At 50.5% G+C, this 21,648-nt stretch overlaps 1 protein-coding gene across 2 annotated transcripts; it reads right to left on the bottom strand.

The window, feature by feature from the left end:
* Nucleotides 1-717: 717 nt before the first annotated feature.
* LOC114234382 (uncharacterized) lies at nucleotides 718-21,582 on the bottom strand. 2 transcript variants are annotated; one of them, XM_054709383.1, is made up of 5 exons: nucleotides 21,369-21,582; nucleotides 14,211-14,407; nucleotides 6,335-6,459; nucleotides 3,563-3,709; nucleotides 718-966 (listed from the first exon to the last, which is right to left on the bottom strand). In XM_054709383.1, the coding sequence occupies exons 1-5, from the start codon at nucleotides 21,434-21,436 to the stop codon at nucleotides 733-735; spliced, it is 771 nt and encodes a 256-aa protein (XP_054565358.1). In that variant the 5' UTR covers nucleotides 21,437-21,582; the 3' UTR covers nucleotides 718-732. The 2 variants fall into 2 exon arrangements, with proteins under 2 accessions (XP_054565358.1, XP_028013101.1); XM_028157300.2 differs by having other exon boundaries at nucleotides 3,563-3,712.
* Between the last annotated feature and the right edge of the window lie 66 nt (nucleotides 21,583-21,648).

The raw sequence follows: 21,648 nt of genomic DNA on the forward strand, positions 1-21,648 counted from the left end.
ACCCAGTGCCCCACTGTGGCAGATATGCAAGACTTTCCCATCAGCCATTGTCCTACTTTCCTTTCCAGAGCGTAGAACCTGCCTCCCTGTAAATACCCAATATTTATCTTCCCAGATTCCTTTGGAGTTATGGTCTGGGCAAGCCTTACCATCCTGGCCAAGGAGAATTGCCAAGAAAATCTGTTGAGTGGTTCTTGGAAGAGATTCTCCAGCTGTGTGTGTATGTGTATGTGTGTGTGTGTGTGTGTGTGTGTGTGTGTGTGTGTGTGGCACATCGAACACTAGAAGGCTGAAGTTTCTGGCATGGGGGGAGAAACTTCAGCCTTCTGGTGTTCGATGTGCTCATGTGAGGATGTGGTGTTTGGCACAGTGGCAACCATTTTGTGACCATGAGGAACTCATCCTGAGGTTATCATCCAACACTCTGGGGATGGTAGACCAGAAAGATGGCAAAAGTGGGGTCCTTGACTTATTGAACTGTAACCATTCCCTCCCCCTACCTGTAGACTTTTGAAGAAAAGTGTACTTACTGCAGACTCCATTCTAGTTGGGTATTACAGCTCCTAATTGTTCTACCCTCCTCCAGATGTCCACACAGAGGCATGCTGGTGGAACTCTTCAACTTATCTCCATGTTAGGTTTGAGAATGTTTTAGCATTCCCAGATCCCTGGGATTTAAGCGTTTTAATGCAAAGCCTTGCAGCAAAGGGCCGGAGAGGAGTTATGTAATTTTTATTTTTTCATGTTATTAAATTTTGTTGCTTTAACTATTGGGGGGAATAAAGGTGTTCTAACATGGCTTGCTGGTTTCTCTTTCTCATGGGTGTTGTCATCCGTTCCCAAGCCCAGCTCTGTGGAAGACAAAGGTAAGTCTCGGAGAGTCCTTTCGTCGGTGCACGAAATGCCCATTTTGCGCATGTGCAGACTCATGGGCAGGTGTTGGGGAAATACCAGCCTTCGCATCTCCTGTGAGGCAGAGAATAACGGCAATGAAATAACACATGGAGGGTGGGAACACCTGTTCCAGCACAGCAGGCTCATCCTGGCTCCGCCGCTGGCTGGCAAGTTACTGAACACGCCTCATCTTTTGCTTCCTCGTTGATAAAATGATGTTAATGGGGTAGAATTCCCAAGGCTCAGGATCTGGGAAGTCTTTGGCACTCTACCTGGCACATAGTAAGAACTTAATACACGGGGGCCATTGCTCCCAATACATGGCCGATCTGCTCTTCCCGATTGGCACTATGAGTCGAGAGGGTGTCCCTACGTGCAGGCTTTGCTCTTCATCATGACCTTGGGGGTTGGATTTAGCAGAAAGCAGCTCATATTTGGAGAGCCCTTGTCTCCTTCTGGGCCTATCAATTTATGGAGCTGTTCTTATGAATGTGTCACCGTACTTGTGTCTGCAGCATGGTTTTGGCTCATGACTCGGTATCCCTAGCAGACTAGAAGCTCCTTGGGGGTAGGATGGAGATTTTCATTGCTGGGTCCTCCGGAGTTCTCAGCTCCAGGCTGTGTACATGCCTAAGGAATGTTGGCTAGTGAATGGATAGATGGGCAGCAGCTGTGACATGAGGAATTGGGGCTAATTTCTAGAATGTTCAGAGAGCAGTCCTTCTAAACGTGGCTGTGCATTAAAATCATGCCTGGATAGAGTGACCCCACCATCTGGTTTGTACAAATTCCAAGGACTCGAGACTTTCAGTTTTAAAACAAAAACTGAGCCCTGACCGGTTTGGCTCGGTGGAGAGATCGTCGGCCTGTGGACTAAAGGGTCCCAGGTTCGATTCCGGTCAAGGGCATGTACCTTGGTTGTGGGCACATCCCCAGTAGGGGGTGTGCAGGAGGCAGCTGATCAATGTTTCTAACTCTCTATCTCTCTCTATTCCTCTCTGTAAAAAATCAATAAAATATATATTTTTTAAAAAATTAAAAAACAACAACACTCTATTATTAAAAAAAAACTGAGGGGTTTCCTGGGGACTCAGGACTTTTAGTGTCAAAAGATGGGAAATTCCAGGAAAAGTGTGAGAGTCAGTCCTGGGAAAACTGAGCGGGTTCGTCATCGAATCAAGAGGCTTTAAAACATGCTGATGCCTGGGACCCGCCCCCAAATTTTCTGATCTCATTAACTGCCTGGGTTCCTGTGCGCACTGGAGCTGTGAGTGGGATACAGGCGGCCTGAACAATGGCCCCCTTCAGACTTTGGGGTGGGAAGCACTGACTGAGTCATGCTCCATAAAGGTGGTGAAGAGAGAATATGTTAAAAACGAAAATTCCAAGGCATCACCCAAGACCCTCCAAACTGGGACCTTACATTGGGACCAAGCTTCCCCAGTGATTCATTTGCACACCCAGATTTGAGAATCCCAAGAATGTACAGCTAGAGTACATGTACAGCTAGAACATATGCACAGCTAGAACATATGTATAGCTAGAACATATGCACAGCTAAAACATATGTACAGTTAGAACTTATGCAGAGCTAGAACATATGTACAGCTAGAACATATGCACAGCTAAAACATATATGGAGCTAGAACACATGCACAGCTAGAACATATGCACAGCTAGAACATATGCACAGCTAAAACACATGTATAGCTAGAACATATGTACAGCTAGAACATATGTACAGCTAGAACATATGCACAGCTAAAACATCTGTATAGCTAGAACATATGCACAGCTAGAACATATGTACAGCTAGAACATATGCACAGTTAGAACATATGTACAGCTAAAACATATGTATAGCTAGAACATATGCACAGCTAGAACATATGCACAGCTAGAACATATGTACAGCTAGAACATATGCACAGCTAGAACATATGTATAGCTAGAACATATGCACAGCTAGAACATATGTACAGCTAGAACATATGCACAGCTAGAACATATGCACAGCTAAAACATATGTATAGCTAGAACATATGCACAGCTAAAACATATGTATAGCTAGAACATATGCACAGCTAGAACATATGCACAGCTAAAACATATGTATAGTTAGGACATATGCACAGCTAGAACATATGCACAGCTAGAACATATGCACAGCTAGAACAATACTTCCAAGGAAGTGCATTTGGGAATGGTTCCACTTGAATTGACTTGGGCACAGAAGGTAACAGGTGAGATAAAAGGATGGAACAGAACCATCTTTCATCATCACAGGCTCCTCTCCTTTCCCCAGTCTTGTTCCTCCCCTTGAGATGGGTATTTCTGAACATCACAGCTGCCTTCAGCTCTTCCTCCACCTCGGGCCACCGACCTTCAGGTAGGCTAGAGTTAGCCTCTTGTGGCCAATGAGGTTATTGTCCTCAATTCCCTGCTCCCTCCTACCGTGGGAGCTCACAGTCAACAGAAGCGGAATGAGGCTATTTCTCTGCAGACGAGCAAGATGCACAGATGCTTGTGAGGGAAAGCCGCTGAGTTTGGGGGAGGTTGGTTGTGCAGCATTTACGTGGCCAGAACGGACGCATCCATCCCACAAAAAGTCTGTCACCGGTCTCACTAAAGGACTTCGAAACCCTTCCCAGAAGAAAAGCGAGCTTACCATGGTGGCGAGGGCCCGGAAAGGGGTGAAGACCTGCCCGAGCTGATAGCATTTGTTCATGTTGATGTCCCCATAGCGACTGCGACGCTCCTTCCAGCCGGCCAGTCTCTTCTCCGTCTTCATGTCCAGGAGGTTCCGGAAAGGGCCCTGCTGGGGGAGGGCGGGGGAGGCAGGCCACAGGCACCTGCGGTGAGGAGCCCAGAGAGCGCTTCCCACCAGCTCACACGGTCAGGGTGTACTGCTTAAAACAGGCACCTCGACTGCACGCCTCTCCTGCTTTAGGCGGACCGCCATTTGCCTTTCTTAATGGCCTACAGCCGTGGGAGGCAGAGAAAAGGGCCGTCCGCTCCAGGAGTCGCTGGGTCTGCACAGCACTGAGTTCTATTCTGACTGCGCCACTCACTGCAGGACCTCGACTCACCACCCACCTCTGTGGCGGTGCAGTGGCTGAGGTCCTTTCCGGCCTTGAAATGGCACGGTTCGTGGGACACTGGCATGCCAAGAATGCCACCGACCGAGGCCATCCTTGCTGAAGGCCGGAGGCAGGCTCCGACGTGTGACTGTGTGACGCAGGGCCCTCCCTTGTGATTCTAATCTCACTTCTATTAGAAATTGAGGAGCAAAGGAGCCCCGTTTGTCACTTGCAGAGACACTGACACAGGGTGCCCAGGGGCCCGCCCCAGCCAGAGGGCTTCCTTGCACAGCGCCGTCCCTGCTCTCTACCGAAGGCACCTCCTGCCGGGTGCCCACGGCTGCTCTGATGCTTGCTCTCAACTGACTTTCCCAGGCCCCAGCCACCTCACCCTCACCTGCCTTCTCTCCTCCGGCCTCGCCTCTCTGGACTAACCACCGAGTCCTGCAAACCGCCCAGCGGTTTCTCCAGAAGAGCTGGCGCCTCTTCTTGCTCTGCCGTGTGTGGCCAGCGGGAGAGCGAGGTCCAGCCTAATTCTTGGCCACAGGGCCCACCCCGGACATGCTCGGCTCCCAGCAAATGCTGCCTCTCTCTACATAATTGACTCTTTTTTTTTTTTTTTTTTACAATCCTCCGCAAGGATATTTTTTTCCGTTTATCTTTAGAGAGCGAGTGGGAGAGAGGAGGGTGAGACATAAGGAGAGAAACATCGATGTGAGAGAGACACATGGGCTGGTTCCTCCTGCACATGCCCTGACCGACCCCAGGGACGAATGAACAAACGAGATAGGTGCCCTTGACTAGGAGTCGGACCCTCGACCCTTCGGTCCTCGGGCCAATGGTCCAACCACTGAGCAGACCTTCCAGGCAGGGAAATGGTTGGCAAGGTGGTGGTGGTAGATGGAGCCTGGCCTCTGATGGCCGAGTGTACCCGCCTTTCTCGCAGACACACCTGGGGCGTGGGGGTGTGCTGACGAGTGGGTGGCTGGACACACCGCAGGAACCTCATCCCAATTAGGGGGTTGGACCATTTCCTGCCTCCCACACAGCAGGAAACGAATGTGTGTTGGCTTATTTCTCCCAGCACTGCCCGTGGGGATGCCAGGCGGCCATTGCGATGGCAGCTCTGGAGGCTGCGGGGACAGAGGAGCTGACCAACATCGGAGGCCCCTAGGGACATTACAGGTCAACATCCCACATCCCAAACGGAAACAGTGAGACCCAGCAAGGTGGGAGGGCTTCCCGCGGTCTCTGTCGCCTTCTCTTGCATCCAGTTTAAATTCACCTGGGTAGCTTCAGGGGGTGACTCTGTTCCAAGGAAGGCGGCCCCAGAGTCCACCTTGGGGACAGGCAGACGGGTGCCAGGGGACCTTAACGGGCCAGACCAGCCCCATCACTCTGGATCGGGCTGGAGCCGACCGAGAGCAGAGCCGTATCCCGTGAACGATGAGAGTCCTCCACCCTGGACCCTCTGTCTGCTCCTTCCCCGCCTTGTCATGGCGCCTCTCTTCGGGAAGGCCGTCATCACCATCGTCACCCCAGGACATTTCCCACAGAGGAGCCAAAACCCGCACGCACCTCCTTTCCTGCCAGAGCAGCCCCCCTCTATTCCTCTCCTGCCTCCCCTCCTCATCTTTCCGAATCCTGATGTTGGCTTCCAAGGAAGTGTGTGACCCCCAGGCAGAGCTAGCTCCTCCTCTGGGCTTCCAAACCATCTCCCCCGAGAGTCTGTGCCCCCCACCTGACTTACTGCAAGGTCTCTCTACCCAATCGTGCCCCAACTACACCCCAGGGTCCTCAAAATCAGAGCCTGCGTTTCACCATCTTGGATGGATGACATGTCCCGTGCTAAGTGCTCAACAGAGATTTGTCACGTGAGGAGCAATTGAAGGCCATTTCTGGGTTGTGAGACAGCAGGGAGAGAGGATTAGATTGCCACCGAACTTTCCCAAAAGGCCTCTTTCACACAAAACAAAATGAGCCTGTGAACCAGAGGGTGAGGCAGGGGATGAGATCGCAGCTCACTCAGTGGAAATGGAGCCGCAACTGGGGGGGAAACAGAGGCACGTGGGGTGGAAGAGACCATGCGGGACCTCAGAAAACTGTCCGATCTTGAGGACTTCTTTCCTTCTTTCGGGGAGCCCTGATGAGATTCACAACGCATCATGACCCGTGTTCAGGGCTTCATCTCTCTCTCTGCACCGGTCTCACGTGGAGGCAGGAGGTGATGGGGGTGGGATGGGGTCAGCGGTAAAGAGAAGCCACCGGCACCTCGTTTGCTCAGCTCACCCCCATGTGGGGCCCCGTCGCACCGCTCAGCCCGCCTGGCCGAGGGAAGAAAGGGACCCTTGGAGACTCACGTCGTGTATTTGGAAGTTCTTCGCCACGGGAGGCGACAGTTGCCAGCTTCGTCCCACAGCTTTGGAGCTCGGACTCGAGATTAATGGTGGGTACACAGGTCCCAGGGGCGTCGGCAGCTTCCAGTCTGTTCCAAGGAGACGAGGAGAGAGAGGCCACGTTGTAGAAGCCCACGCCCAGTGCTCGCTTCTTCCCCGCCTGGACCAGGGTTGACGTCTCTGGGTTTGACCCCAAAACATAACAAGCAAGAGCCCCTCAACCCAGGGCCAAGTGTGGAAGCGCTTGTTGGGACCCAAAGGGAAGCCACGGGATACTCTGACCCGCTCTCTGGAAGCTGAGAACGTGATGGGCAGGCTGGGCCTTTCTCGCCGCAGGTGAAGGATGGGGAAGTTGCTTTGCCAAGGCCACAGGTGTTGGGTTGATTCTGACGCTGAGGGGTTAACCAAGTAGAGAAGATAACCAAGGGCTCCGCATGCCATTTAATCAGGTTAGCTAAAGAATGAGTCCTGCGGCCCTCTCATTTTTCTGCATTTGTGCAGAATTATCCTTTTACTTTTGTGCAGAGGTCAGCAAGCTCTGTCTGTCGAGGGCCAGATAGTCAATATTTCAGCTTCATGGGCCATGCGGACTCTGTTGTAACTATACAACATGGCAACCACGCAACGCGGCTGCTGCAGCACAAAAGTAGCCATCGAGAACATGTAAATGAGTGGGCGTGGCTACATTTCAATAAAGCTTTATTTGTGGGCACTATAAAATGTCATATAGTTTTGGTTTCTTTTCAATCATTTAAAAATGGTAAGTCCGTTCCTACTTTGCAAGCCATCCAAGAACAGGTCGCAGGACGCATTTGGCCCGTGGAGTGTGCTGACCCCTGTGTCGGTGTGCTGACCCCTGCGTTGGTGTGCCGACCCCTGCGTTGGTGATGCCTCAATACACTTCCTGTGGCCAGGAGACATGTGCTGGCTTCCAAAGTAGAAACGCGCATTCTGAAGTTTCTCGGCAATGCCAAGACCCGTATGCAAGCTGGACATCTGGCCCATGATCAAGCCTTAAACAAACCAAGCCCAGGCTGGCTGGCCCAACGCAATGACAGAATCTAGGGCGGCACGGGACCTTGAAGTCAACCAGTTCACATTCTAGACTTGATGTGTGACCACACTTAACACCAACTTAGGATACAAGGCTCCCTTCTATTAAACCAGAAAGAGGAAGGAAGGAAGGAAGGAAGGAAGGAAGGAAGGAAGGAAGGAAGGAAGGAAGGAAGGAAGGAAGGGAAGAAGGGAAGAAACCCAGCTCCTAGTGTAAGTGAAGTCTCCGCTGTCCGCTAGTCATCCATTTTCGTGCTGGCCGACATCCAGGGGTGCGATGCCATTCCGCCTCAGCTCAGTGCCACCTAACTCCTGTTGCTGTCAGACAGTCATCTCCCGCACGTATGCAGTGAAGAGCTACAGAACGGCACGTCTGCATCTCTAGGTTTCCTTTGACGTTTTCCTCCTCCAGCAGGACCTTGGGTGCTGCTCACTTCCTTCCCCCAGGTTTTAGGAGCTGATGTGGGAGCCTGGGTGGGAGCCTGGGTGACGTCTCGGGAAGCTCCACGGCCTGAAGTGAAGCGCTGCTCTTCTCGCGGAATTTAAAAAGAACGCAGTGAGCTTGGCTTCGCCGTTTCCCCGGGGTGTCAGAGGAAGGATAAAAAAAACCCTCAGAATGGCTGTGTGCTCCCAGCCTACAAACAAGGAGGGCGGGTTCGATTCCCGATTCCCTGTCAGGGCACAGGCCAGGGCGGTGGGCTCCATCCCCAGTGGGAGGCATGAAGGAGGCAGCCAATCAATGATTCTCTCTCATCACTGAAGTTTCTCTCTCTCTCCCCGTCTCCTTTCCTCTCTGAAATCAATAAAAACATATTTTTTAAAAATGACTTTGTGGGGTCAGCCCAAACACTTACTCTGTGGGGTCGTCGTGGAAGGCTGACATTTTAAAAACCTCCCTTGGTGGGAGCGGGGTAGGGGGGTGGCGGCTAGCACAGCCTCGCACGATGTCTTGACCATAGTGGATGCTCAGTAAATGTGTACAAAACAGAGGCGAGGGGGCGGGGGGGGGGGTTGGAGAAGATTCTGTCTGAACGGAACTTTGGCTTCCTTCCAGCTGAACTGTTGTGTCTCGGGGCTTTGGAGGAGCCTGTGAGGTTCTGGGGAACCAAGTCCAGTCTTCACGTTACAACAGCAGACCACACACGGCTCTCCGTCTCAGCAGCTGCCGCCGGCTCAGTGTTACCTTACACGGGGGACACAGCCTCTGTGGGCTTTGCCAAAGCACCTCCGGGGACCAGCCGGCAGGAGCAGGGGCCGGCACCCACCCAGCTCAGGATGCCGTCCTGGGTGGGGAGCGCGTGTGCCCCTGGGTACCCGAGAGGGATCTGGAGGTTAGAGGGGGTGGGGGAGGATGAGGCTGCCGCTTCCTGTTGCTCTTTTTCCTTGTGAAATAAGGATTGCACTTGGGCGATTTTTCAGTTCTTATCTTTGGTAGTGATTTTTCTTTGGGAGGGATGCTGGCGGGGGAGGCAGGAAGGGATGTTGAAAAGAGGCTGCTCTCTGGAAGTGATTAAACCCTGAAGGGAAATACACAGGGTCAGGGAAGACGGAGGCAGTTTCAAAAATGAGTCTTCATAACCGAAGAACGAGCTCCACGCTCTCCATCCTTAGGGCGCGTCTTCGGCCTTGGAGGCCGCGGTCTGGGAGGCAGAGTTTGGGTCCTACAGATCTTTGAAGGCCCGCCCCCGGCATGAAGCTTGGCACACAGTGGGTGCTTCATACATGCAGGCGATGGAGTAAGCATTGAATGAGCAAGCAGAAAGCAAGCCGGCACCAGCGGCTTTCTGGGCAATGTGGGCATTTTCATCTTTTCTCAACGCTCTCCCGGCTAGTAGGTGAGCTGTCTGCCAGAGGGGCCCTAGCCATTTGGCCCCGTGGGTAGAGCGTCGGCCTGCGGAGTGAAGGGTCCTGGGTTCGATTCCGGTCAAGGGCACATGCCCGAGTTGCAGGCTCGATCCCCAGTGTGGGGTGTGCAAGAGGCAGCTGATCAATGATTCTCTCTCATCATTGATGTTTCTATCTCTCTCTCCCTCTCCCTCTCTGAAATCAATATTTATTTATTTATTTATTTATTTATTTATTTATTATTTATTTATTTATTTTTTAATGTCAGAGTGGCTTGTAAAGGTGTGATGTGTGGTGAATTTCAATGTCTTTGCTGGGAGCCAATGAAAAAATGCTTTATTGCCCCTCATGTCTCTTTGGCATATCATATTCTCAGCAGCTTCTCTTTAAGGGGGATTTAGCTTCCAGACCATTCACGCTTCAGCCCCAGCAGCAGCTCTCATCCCTGGTGGAGTGTTGGAGACTCCTGGGGTGAGGGGCTTAAAAAGAATTCCAATGCAAGGACACACCCCAGGCCAAAGGTATCCTAGTTTTGGCAGATGGGAGTTGCCCAAGCCCTCGGGGTGACTCAAACGTGTGCAGCCGCGGCTAAGAACCACTGGGCGCGAGTTCGAGTCCATCTGAGCCATCAGCGGTCAGAGCCAGTAGCTCTTACGGGTGGAAATGAGAATCCTGTGGATTGCAGTATTGGATTGAAGTCAGCACTTTTTCTTTCTGACAGTGGTTTTCACAGGCCGAGAAAACTCTGAGTCTATTTAGTTGGAGTATTTTAGCTTTCTGGCTGTTTGCCAACTTTCGCATGGGGTGAGGGAGAGGGAATCTTAGTGTTAGGGAAATGCCACGGTTTCTTCCAGAGCAATGTTGGCATTTTTATATTCCAAATCCCCAGCTCCTACTATGGGGCCTGCCATGTAGCAGATGCTCAAAAATGCTAAAATAATTATAGCAGCTGCTGCCGGCTGGTCACATACTGTTACAGTCACTATCTCATTAGTCTTCCAAGCAACCAGATGAGACGGGTGCCATCAGCATTTCCAGCACAGGATGTGGTCGACAGCACTCCAAGGTGCCCCGAGATCCTTCCCCAATTATGTGTTGCCGTGTTATCTTCTCCGCTTGAGTGTGGGCAGGACCTATGAATATGATGGGATGTCACTCCTGATTATGTTACATTATGGCAAAGATGAAGGAATTCTGCAGGTGTAATTAAGGTCTCTGATCGGTTGACTTTAGATTAATTAAAAAGGGACCTTAACTTGGGTGGGCCTGACCTCATTAGGTGAGCCCTTTAAAAGAGGGTTGAGAAGTTATACTCAAGTCTTGCTGGCCTTGCCTTTTTTTTTTTTTTTTTTTAATCCTCACCTGAGAATATGTTTTTTGTTAATTTTAGAGAGGGGCAGGGATAGAGAGAAGGAGAGAGAAAGAGAGACAGAAACATCAATGTGAGAGAGAAACATCAATCGATTGTTCCTCCCCACCCCCACCCATGTACCTTACTGGGGATTGAACCCACAACCTAGATATGTGCCCTGACTGGAAATCAAACCCACAACCTTTCAGTGTATGGGATGATGCCCCAACCCACTAGGCCACCCAGGCAGAGAAAGCCACTGTCAGTTCTAATGCTGCAAGTAAATGGATCCTGTCAATGACCTGGAGCCTCGGATAAGACCCTGAGCAGAGGACCCCGCTAAGTTGTGCCCAGACCCCTAACCTACAGAAAGTGAGATAAGAGCAGGTGTTGTTTTAAGCTGCTAAGTGTGTGATGACCGGACACATGGCAATAGCACACTAACACACCCCTGAGGGAGTCCGGTACAGAGACGCTGAAGGACTTGGCCGGGGATCCACAGTAGGGGGTGGGGGAGGCTTGGACCACCAATAGATGGTCCCATCGCGGGTGATATTTACGCGTGGATTGAACTACCGTTTGCAGGGATGTTGCACAGGGCTGCCAGCATACATTCCCAGGTTGCTTCCTTCTCTCAGTGACTTCACCATTGGTGAATTCAGGAATTATTTAGCACCTACTATGTGTCAGGCTCCTAGAGGCCAGACATCAGCCTTTAAGATCTCTCCTAACGTTGTGATTCTTTGATGCTCTGAGCCGGATGAGCTCCATCTTGCAAAAGGAAAAAAAAAAAAAAAAAAACCAAGGCACTACGACCTGGGACGAGATGCACAGAGCCACACAGCATTCTTCCTGAGCCTTTGCTCTATCGACTCTCCTTCCTTTTTCAGTCATTTGTTCTTTTCAGAAGGAAAAAAAAACAACGAAGTTGGGCTGGGCTCACCCATCTCGTCAGGGTGAGCATGCGTAGGGAATGCTCAGTTACTCAATATTGGTCTCGATGATGTGTTTTCCTGCCTCCGGCAAATTGGAGCAAAACCTCCCTTTGATCTGCAATTTCCCAAGTCTCCCCAGCTACCCCGGAGCAGACGCGGGTTATAGGCAAGGGCTGTGGTTCACATTTCGTGCAACACGTGGCTTTCTGACTAGGGAGTGGCTGCGGGTTCTTCAAATACACTCACCCCACTATTCCCTGCACAGAGATTCCACAAATTGCTGTGGAAGCCCATTTCTTTTTAAATATTTCTGAAAAATCTCTCTCTCTCTCTCTCTCTCTCTCTCTCTCTCTCTCTCTCCTCTCTCTCTCACACTCTCTCTCTCACACACACACACACACACACACCACTCCACTGCCAATCTTTACATCTGATGTGCATGGATCTTTCCTGCCAGGATCTCTTGCCCGGCACAATCTCCGTGGGTTCAGGGTTCTCCTTGGGCACGGAGGGCCAACTGCCTAGTGCAGCTGGGCATTCCACAAGCAAGCAGGCCCACCCGCTCGGGCCACCTCTGACGTCGTAACGCGCCAGGCCTACAAGATGTAGCGAGAGCAACTTGGCAGCTGGGTAGGACCGTCTGACGCTGGTCAAAGCATCTGTTGGAAAACTTGCTTTGTAATTTCCTGTGCCTTTCGGGGTCAGAAGTGGGTAGGAACCCCCCAACTGGAAGAAAGTGCTAATCGCTTTCAAGTGGGAGGAAAATAAGAAACAGATGAGCGCACATGGGTGCAGACTGTGGATTCGGAGCTGCAGGCTCCCAGGACAAATGTTCCCCGCACGGCCACAGCCCTGCCCTCTTGGGAAGCCAGCGCGGACATTCCGAGGTCTTTACTTGGCCCAGACTGGACCATACGTGGGAGGGGGTGGTGTTCCAGTTCACCCTCTCCCCGCGTGGCTCTCTGAGGCTGGAGACCAGCTGGGGAATGGAATGGGCCCCTGAATGCATTCCCTGCGTGAGTCTCTTTGATCTTCTTCATCGATGTCATCCACTGAGGCATTTTCAGCACCTGGAACAGTGCCTGACACAGAGTGGGTGCTCAACAAAGTCACTGAACGAACGGACGATTCCATTTGTGTCCTCGGCACTCTCTGCAGTTCTTTCGCTTCGCTGACTTTGTATAAATGGTTGCTTCGGGAAACTAAGGTAACTAAGCCAAGGGGGCTTTGGCCTCTAAGCAGAGTGGAGAGGACTATACACTGGGGAGGCTGGGAGAGTGAGGGGGGATCCAGGGAGCTGGGTGGGGGTGTCTGCGAAAGCTGTCGGCCATGGGCAGAGCCTCAGAGTGTCTGAGCGAGGAGGCAGTTTGGCCCAAGTTGACGCTCATTCTGCACTCCGTGTGCGATGAAGATGGTGCCCTGGCTTCACTAAGATAAGGGTCTCTCTCTCTCCCCTCGCTCTCCTACTTTTGCTGCATCTTTTCTTACCCTGCGATTCCCCTTAATTACCGGTTTCCGTCCTTGGGGAGTAAGACCGGGCTTTGCAAAAGGCCCATTTTCCAACCTTGGTCTTACCTGGTTTACATCGTCACGGCTTTCGTTGGTCTGAATGTGACTACAACCAAGAAGACCATGAGGGAATTGAAACTGATTTTCAAAAACGTGAGCGGCGTCGATGTAACTAGACACCCTTTCTGATTCCGTGAATGGGGCTCCAGAGGTAATTAGGAGAACCGATGTATCCCCTTTGGCAACTGCAATTGGTCACTGCGTTTAACACTTGCAGTGATAGGTCTACGCTAATGACCAGAGTTGCTTCTGCCGGTGAATCAGTGAGGCTTAAAGGTAACTTTTCACCTAAGAAACACCTTCTGGCTTTCCCCTCCTCGATCAGCAAGGCACACGTAGCACATACGTAGATGTATTTGCAAAAATCGTTTGATTTCTTTAGCTAGAGGCACCGATGGAAATGCAGGGGTGTGTTGCCTCTGCACCTTCCCCAGCTCTCCGGGCACAAACAGTACAGGCTACTCCCTACGTCTAACTCAGGGTTGGTAAATGAGAGCTTTGGGAGCCGAGGCCAAGGATTCGATTTGTTCCTCCAACTTGAGATACCTCATTGGCTGGTGGCTGGCCCCTGCCTTAAAGGGATGTGCCCGGGGCTCAGGTGTGTGCTTTCCTGGGCTTAGAGACTGAGCCCAACGTGGAAGGGCCCGACTCTGCACAAATAAAGGCAATGAACGGGGTAAGGCGTGGTGGGCCCTTGGCCAGAAGCAAGCCATCCCCTTGGAGATGGAGCTCTCCGCTGTTCCTTCCGAGAGCCAGATTCATGGAAAAGATGAGGCTGACCCTCAGGCACCCAGGAGCCAGTATGTGGCTATTCAGCTCATTGACACGCACAGCCTTTGGCTTCATTGGGAGCAGTTCTCTTTGGCCCAATACCAGATAACCCTTCAATCTGGAAATGAGAGCTTCTGGGGCAGGAGTTGTCACAAATAGCGGCAGCTCTGCAGAGCTGCTGTTTACAACTTAGTTTCCTCTCACATCCGCTCTGCCCCCGGCCCAGGAGGCGCCTACTCCGGGACCCCGTTTCATAAAACCGAAGGATGCTGGCAGGTGCACCAGGACTGGGTCCCTAGCCCTGCGCTGGCCCTACCTTTGGCTTCTTTTCGTGCTTCTGTTTTGCTGAGGGGAGGGCCTTCCTCAGTAGACTGGTCCCCTCCTGTGTCCTCTGTTTTGTCCTCAGGGATGTGGACACCCTCGCCCTTCTGCAGCAGCTGGCCACAAGGCGGGGCCGGGCCTTCAGGCAGCTCCTCATGCTTCTTGTTCTCCTTCTTCCTCTCGTGGGGAACTCTAGACATGAAACAATAAAATAAAAAACCACACCATCAGGTGTGATGTGTTGAGTGATGCAACAGCCCCATGGGAGTGGCCCCGCAAGTGGTCGGAAGAGGAAGGAGCTGAAGTGGGACCCCCAACTTAATGAACATGTATTTAATCTGGAAGGAAAAGAAATGGATGCTTTCAGCTTATTTTTGCTTATTTGCATACTAGGGGCTGGTGCACAGATTCGTGCACCGGTGGGGTCCCTCGGCCTGGCCTGCACCCTCTTCGCAATCTGGGACCCCTCGGGGGATGTCAGAGAGCTGGTTTTGGCCCAATCCCCACAGGCCAGGCCGGGGGACCCCACCAGTGCACGAATACATGCACCAGGCCTCTGGTATGCAAATAAGATCTTTGGTTAATCTCTTCCTGCCCTCCCCACTTCCCTCTGAGATTCATCAGTCTGTTCCATATTTCCATGCCTGTGCATTGAGCGTCTGTCCCCTGGTGGTCATTGTGTGTCATAGCTACCGGACTGTTGGACATTGGATGGTCAGGTGATCAGACGGTCGCTTAGGCTTTTATATATATAGATAGTCATAATGACAAAGGGTGGGAATGTCTCCCAAGCAGCAGGACAAGTGTTCTACATATAATGCTTCCAGTGATAACACCGAAGAATTAAACACGTGTGTGCATGCACACACAGGTGCACACACACACACACACAGACATACACATATATATTAGAAAGAAGACAGTTCTTATAGGGATGAAACACTGCATGTCAAGAAATATCTAAGAACTAGTATATTGTCTTTCTGGGATAGGATTAATGTACTACAGGTCAAATTGTGTTTTCTGTTCCTTTTTTCCCATTTCCCATCGTATCAATTATGTGTTTACATTTTGGGGAAGTATTAAACAGTTCTCTGCTCTCAAAAATCCAAGTCACCCACTTGGTGAGACCCAGAAGGTCCTTCCTGACCTGACCCTGCTCACTTGTCCATTCTCTCTTCCACGCCTCCCCTAGTGCCATTTCACCAGCAGAACCGCCCCAGTGCTCGGGACATGCTATAGGCTCTCAGGCTTCCGTGACTTGGCTTGTATTTGTCCTTCTACCTGGAATGTACCCCTTTCCTCTGCACCCCTCTCCTCCTGGTGGACTCCTATGTGATACTTCATGGTGCTGTCCACGATACCCCTCAACTCTCACTCTTGCCCGCCCACCAGTCTCTATCACCTTTAACATACAGTATCTCCATCTAGTAATGAACAATTGTGCAACAAACAGTCCATCTTCATACCTATATCCACTATTAGATTTTACATCCCACGAGGTCATAGACTCGATCTTGTTCACTAGTGTATCCCTAGTATGTAGGACTGTGTCTGGTTCAACTCATATTGGATGGATGGGTGGATGGATGAATGGATGGATGGATGACAAAGTATTAGGTGAAGGTAGAAGGAAACAAAAGACAGTAGATTCCAAATATTAACCACGTGGAAGGGGGAGTCGGAGGTGGGGAACATGTTTAATCAGCCCCAGATCTACAGCGATGAGCAGACTCAGGAGCAGACAGTCAAGGAGGTGCATCTGTACCCATGAAGGCTGCATCTGGGGCTCATTAAGAATATTCTGCTGCAGTAAGGGCTCAGAGAGCATGATAGGATTTTGTTTTGGCATCATTCAGTCAGCCCATCTGCAGAAACACCACGTTGTAACATCTAGTGTGGGTTTATTTTTCTCCCCTGAAAGCCGAAGAAACTTAATCTGAAAACCAGCATCCTCAAGGTGAGAATCTAAAAGAACAATTAATTATTTAGAAATAACAGTGTCCCTACTTGCTCTTCTCAGAAGATCCATCTGAAGCACTCTGTGTGCTGGGCAGTTTTTTAGAAAAACAAAACTCTTCAGCTTAGAACATCTGCTCTGTGTGTGATCACTGATATACCTCCAACTTTTCTAGCAAGTTGTAACACTCAGACTGACAAGCCTGAGTGCCCCGTTCAAGGATCTTAAAGTGGGAGAATGAGGAGAGAACTGAGAGATCTGAGAAAATTGAGAGAATGAGGAGAGAAGCTAGAGATGAGAGAAAATGGAGAGAAGGAGGCTTGATCAGATCATCTTATTAGATCAAGTTGGTTGGTTCAGCTGATTGGATTGGCCCTGTCCCGAAGGCTGAGGCCTTGCCCCAAAGACCCGAACCCAGAGCTGAACACCAGCCCTGAAAGGCAGAGCCGAGCCCCGAAGGGCCAAATCTAGTCCCAAACAGCCAAACACAGTCAAAGGGCGGAGCCTAGGTCTGCAGAGACTTGTGCTCTGTTAGGAAAGTTTTCCTTTATTTGATTAGTTATAGGAGGAGAGATAGGCTCTGAAGATAGCTGAGCCCAGCCCGGAAGAGCTCAGCAAAGCCCCCGAAAGCCAAGCTAGCCCCAAAGGGCTGAGACTAACCCTAAGAGCTGAAGCTAGTCCCACAGGGAGGACCAAGTTTGATTAGATCAGGTGATCGGATCACGTTGATCGGGTCAGCTGACTGGTCTAAGCTGATCGATCAACTGATCGGATTAGGTTTGGGTTGCTTGTGTATAAAGTTGTAGCTAAGAACAACCATGTGCCAGACTCCGGCAGATATGCAAATGAGGGTGGGCCCAGGGACTCATTTGCTCAGGTAAGCTTTGTCTTGCCAAGATGAATAGGGGCTTCAAGTGACTGCTGGGGAGCTGGGGTGACCACCCCCAGAGCCCACTCTGGCCCATAAAAATTATACTCAGAAAATGTCAGAGACAAGAATGCTTTTCAAAGGGCCCCACGTCAGCAGCCAGTGGGGAAGTGGCCAGATTGCCACCTGTTCCAAATTAAATGTGTTTATTATCTTTGCATGTCGCTCCCCGGCTCAGCATAATGAGTTAGAAAATATCTTCTGTGATTTTAACGGGAAGCATGTTTTTGTAAGTTTAACTGGCTGTTTGCTTTCACAATCAGGCGGGGCCTTTCCCTCGCTTGGACTCCGCTGTGTGCTTTATTGGAGCGGTAGGACCGTGTCTGTGGGCTCTGCTCATTCAACACTCGTTTTCTCTTCTGTTCTGCCTCAGGCTCTATGTTGGGTGCGAGGAGTAGAGCGGGAACAACATAGTTAGTTAGTAAATATATAAGTGAAGCAATCGTAGTTTATGAAGGGAAATAAACCAGGGAGACAGAGTGAGTATCTATCAAGGATGGGGTAGTCAGAAAAGGTTCTTGGGCAAAAGAGTTAGGAGCTAAGGCCTGAAGGATAAGAAGAAACCACTCAAATAGAATCTGGAAGATGAGTATTCCAGGCAGAGGGAACAGCCATTGTAAAGGCTTTGAGACAGCCAAGGGCTTGTAATAATTAAGGAGAAAACAAGCCAGCGTGGTGAGAGGGGAGAGGAGGGAGAGAGAGCCATGGGAGGAGGCTGGAGAGAGGCCAGAGTCAGGTCAGGCACAGCCTCGTAAGAAACGTTCAGGATTTCAGATTTTTATTCTCAAAGCAATGGGAAGCCAGGGGGAAACGCCATGACAGGTGAGGGGTGATGGTGGCCTGCCCTGGGATGGCATCACTGGAGATGGAGAGAAGAGGGTAGGCTCGAGGGGTTTTGGAGGTAGGCTGGACAAGACTTGCTGATGTGTTGGCTAGAGAGGATAAGGGAAAGGAAGACTCGAGAGACCTGCTGATGTTCTGACCTGAACAAGAGGGTGGGTGATGGTGCTACTCAGAGTGATGGGGGCTTTGGGAGAGGAAGGTGGGGAATGAGAGTCCATTTTGAACTTGTTCATCGGGGACACCTCCTGCTTCCATGTAGACACAAAGAAGTCCCTTGGCAATAAGCCTATTGAAAAGGTCCACTTTTATTTATTTATTACTTTTAATTTAAGTTCTTTATTGTTTAAAGTATTACATGAGTCTCCTTTTCCCCCATTGACCTCTCCCCGGCCGCTCCCACCCCCCCCCCCCCCAACACATGCCCTCACCCCCCTACTGTCTGTGTGCATTGGTTATGCTCATATGCATTCATACAAGTCCTCTGGTTGATCTCTTCCCACCACCCCCTCCCCTGCCTTCCCTCATAGATTGGACAGTCTGTTCGATGCTTCTATGTCTCTGGTTCTGTGTTTGTTCATCAGTTTATGTTGTTCAGAAAAGACTCACTTTTGATTTATTGTTTTAAGTTTAGAAGTCATGATAGAAACATTTGGAAGAACATGAGATGGAGCTAGACACAAGCTGGGAATTAGAGATGACTTAAGGGCCGGCAATAAATCTAGTGAATGACAGAGCCTATGGGAATACGGAAGCATGGGTTCTCTCCTTTGCGGCATCCTGTCCGACCAGACTTCATTCCTGCATCGGAACAAAACTGCTCGATGAGATATGGGTGCAGGGAGTCTGAGAACTGCGTGTGCTGAGAGGGATGTCAGGAAGTTTTGGAAAGGAGGACGAGAATTACGATGCAAAGAGAGGAGGAAGTACATGGGACGCGCAAGACATGCCTAGAGGGTGATACCATCTGCTGATTTAATATTGTCCTGTGAGTTTCAGCAAGTGGAACCCATCTTTTAAAAAGGCACTCTAAAAATGACATTTCTCTGTAAATCAGATTTGGGGGGGAAAAAATGAAATGAAAGGAGACGCCTCTTAGCATTTCCTCAGCCAAGTCTCTGCCTCCCCATTCATTCTCAGCAGGTTCTGTTGACTTTTCCACCAGCCTGCCTCTTCTGAGCACACGCCATCCCTCTCTTTACTTTGCTTATCGCTTTCTGTTTGGTGTTCTAGCGGTGCCCAGGGTGCTTTTAGGAAGCAAATATTTGGGTGGTGGGTGAATTTGCCTGCAACGCAAAGTGCACTATCTCGAGGTTGTCACCGGTAACTGACTTGGAAGCACAGATTGTCCTGTGGGTTTCCGGTTTGCACGCATAGAGTCTCAGGGTTGTACAGGAGGAAGTTGTCTACTTTTGATAGAAAGAGCTGAAGTGCTGCGGTCAGAGATGCCTGAGCTGACTCCTTAGCGCTGCTGTCTTCTATTTTGTGGCTTCAGGCTCGGGACTTGCCGTCCCTGAACCAGGTAACTTCACCTGAGAGTGTGGATAATGGGCTAGATGTAAACTGCAGGCTGCTGTGGAGACGAAGCCATACGGCACAGGGGAAGGTCTTCGCTTGCTACCTACCTCATTCATGCTGGTGTCCACGCACAGTCCATCATGTCACTCTTCCTAACCTTACAAACATTAGGGTTGTCTGTTTGACAGGGAACACATTCTGGGTCAGTAACCCTGTAAAGGCTGGGGACAAACTTCACAGCCAAGGGTAGAGGGCGCTGGGGTACTGGGTGCTGGGCGCTGGGATGGGATTTAGCAAAGGTTGCAAACTGGAAACTCCTGGTGTGCTAACTTCAACTCACCCATTGTTTTAAGTGAAGGAAAATGTTAAATTGAACAATTAAATTAAAAACTGGAGACCTTCCCTATGCAGTGTGGATTATAAGCCTGTCAGGTGGTACAGGGCCCCCACCATTCCGGGTGGCCCCCACTAGCAGTGACTCGGATGCCCACTAGCAGTGACTCGGATACAGGTCCCAGTCTCAAGGTGGCGTGTTGAAGCCACAGCGAGGTGCAAATCAGGCTTTGTGAAGAGAGAAGGGGTTTTCTACATTTCTAGAGGTTTCCTTGAACATATAGAGAGCCAGGCTAGATCAAGCAGGATCAAAACCCTGGTGCCGAGCAGGCAGAAGAAATGACTTGGAGAGATTTCTACCAGACCGGAAGAGGAAGTAGAAAGCGTTGCCATGGGAGATGAGAGGGCACCTCTGCCAGGGTAGAGCCAGCGTTGAGCATCTCTGCTTGGTCACTGAGAAGTGACTGCCTCTCCCCTCCCGCCACCCCACCAGGCCTAAGCAAAACTGGGGCAGGGCGTGGATGAGGCATGAGAAGTCCTCCCAGGAAGCCCAGAAGGCTGGGGGCGAGTCAGCGCATCTTGGCTCATTCTCTGCCTCCACTGTGTGTCCCCAGGTTTGGAGGTGTCGGAACAGCCAGAGTAGAGGGTTTCTCATGGCCCAGAGTCCCCTGTGTGCTCCGGTTAGAGGCCCCTAAGCTGTTGAAGGCAGCGGTGTCCGGCGCAGACCTGTGGCCAGGGCAACGAAGCCCAGGGCCTCAAAGCACGGGGACCTGATGATTTGAGGGGCCACAGGAACTTCAGGTTTTGGCAGGAGATGCCAGCAGGATGCTCAAGAAGGACAGCAAGATTAGCCACACCTAAGTAAACGACAGCCTGGGACCTTTAAGCACAAGACCAGTTTGTAGCTAAGGACCCCTGCCACAAGGCTATTTCAACTTCCTCCACGCCCAGGTACCACGTTGGGAAGGAGGAGGGGACCAGTGACCCCTGGAGAGAGGGAAGAAACAGGCTCTGCGTTGACTGGGTCTTTCCCTGAATGAGGCTGAGTTCATCTCACAGTGAAATGTTTCCAACAAGAACAGGGGAAGTTACCCTCCACTGGTGGTGTTTATTTTTCCCTGACAGTAGACGGACTAGGGGCTCCAGAACAAGAGAATGCTGAGAAGGGAGTGTCACTTTTTTCAACATCCCTGAGTGGTCTCTATAAAGGTTGATGCCCTCTCCTTGACTTCCTTACGAGGTTGACTCTTTACGCTGGACTTTTACCTTTGAACCACAGGGTCATATTTGGGGTGGTGAATGAATTTCATCTAATACAATGATTACTTTTACCCATTACATTATTTTTAATATAATAACATGGAAGGAAATTAATATGGAAAGAAAAATATCCAGAGGCAAGGATATCCCATGGCAAGGACGTGCACCTATTTTTTTTTTTTATGGTTTCCTCATCCACATTATTAAAATACTGGCTGACAGATTGGCCCACGCCTCTGACTCAGAAAGACTGTGCTGCTACATTGAGAGTGTGTCCCAGGTCACAGAGAGGAAAAGAGAGAAGAGCTGATTACCTGACATTGTCATATGGCTTCAAGGTTTTGCTTACTTGGGAGACCTTCCAATGCGTGAAATGGGACATTCTTGGCTGCTGTTCAGATTCAACAGTGTTGACAGGATTTCACTTTGTTTCCTACTGCTTAGCCTTTGCCCTTATACAAAATCCCAGGACTCAGGGGCTTCCCTCTCCATCCTTTCTCTGGTATCCTAGACCCCGATTCTGGGGCTCTAGACTTCTTTGGAACATTGACATTGTGATATTCTTGGAAGAATGTTGCAGATGGAATCCCTAGG

The sequence above is a fragment of the Eptesicus fuscus genome, chromosome 20, assembly GCF_027574615.1.
Source record: "Eptesicus fuscus isolate TK198812 chromosome 20, DD_ASM_mEF_20220401, whole genome shotgun sequence".
NCBI lineage: Eukaryota > Metazoa > Chordata > Mammalia > Chiroptera > Vespertilionidae > Eptesicus > Eptesicus fuscus.

What these genes read in the sequence shown, in the direction of transcription:
- LOC114234382 (XM_028157300.2), bottom strand. Translation starts at nt 21,436, where the DNA reads ATGTCCCATTTCACGCATTGGAAGGTCTCCCAAGTAAGCAAAACCTTG. An exon ending in AGAACTTCCAAATACACGAC is followed by an intron (nt 3,713 to 6,334) that starts GTGAGTCTCCAA and finishes GCCCTCCCCCAG; the next exon opens with CAGGGCCCTTTCCGGAACCT. An exon ending in TCCGGGCCCTCGCCACCATG is followed by an intron (nt 967 to 3,562) that starts GTAAGCTCGCTT and finishes TCTGCCTCACAG; the next exon opens with GAGATGCGAAGGCTGGTATT.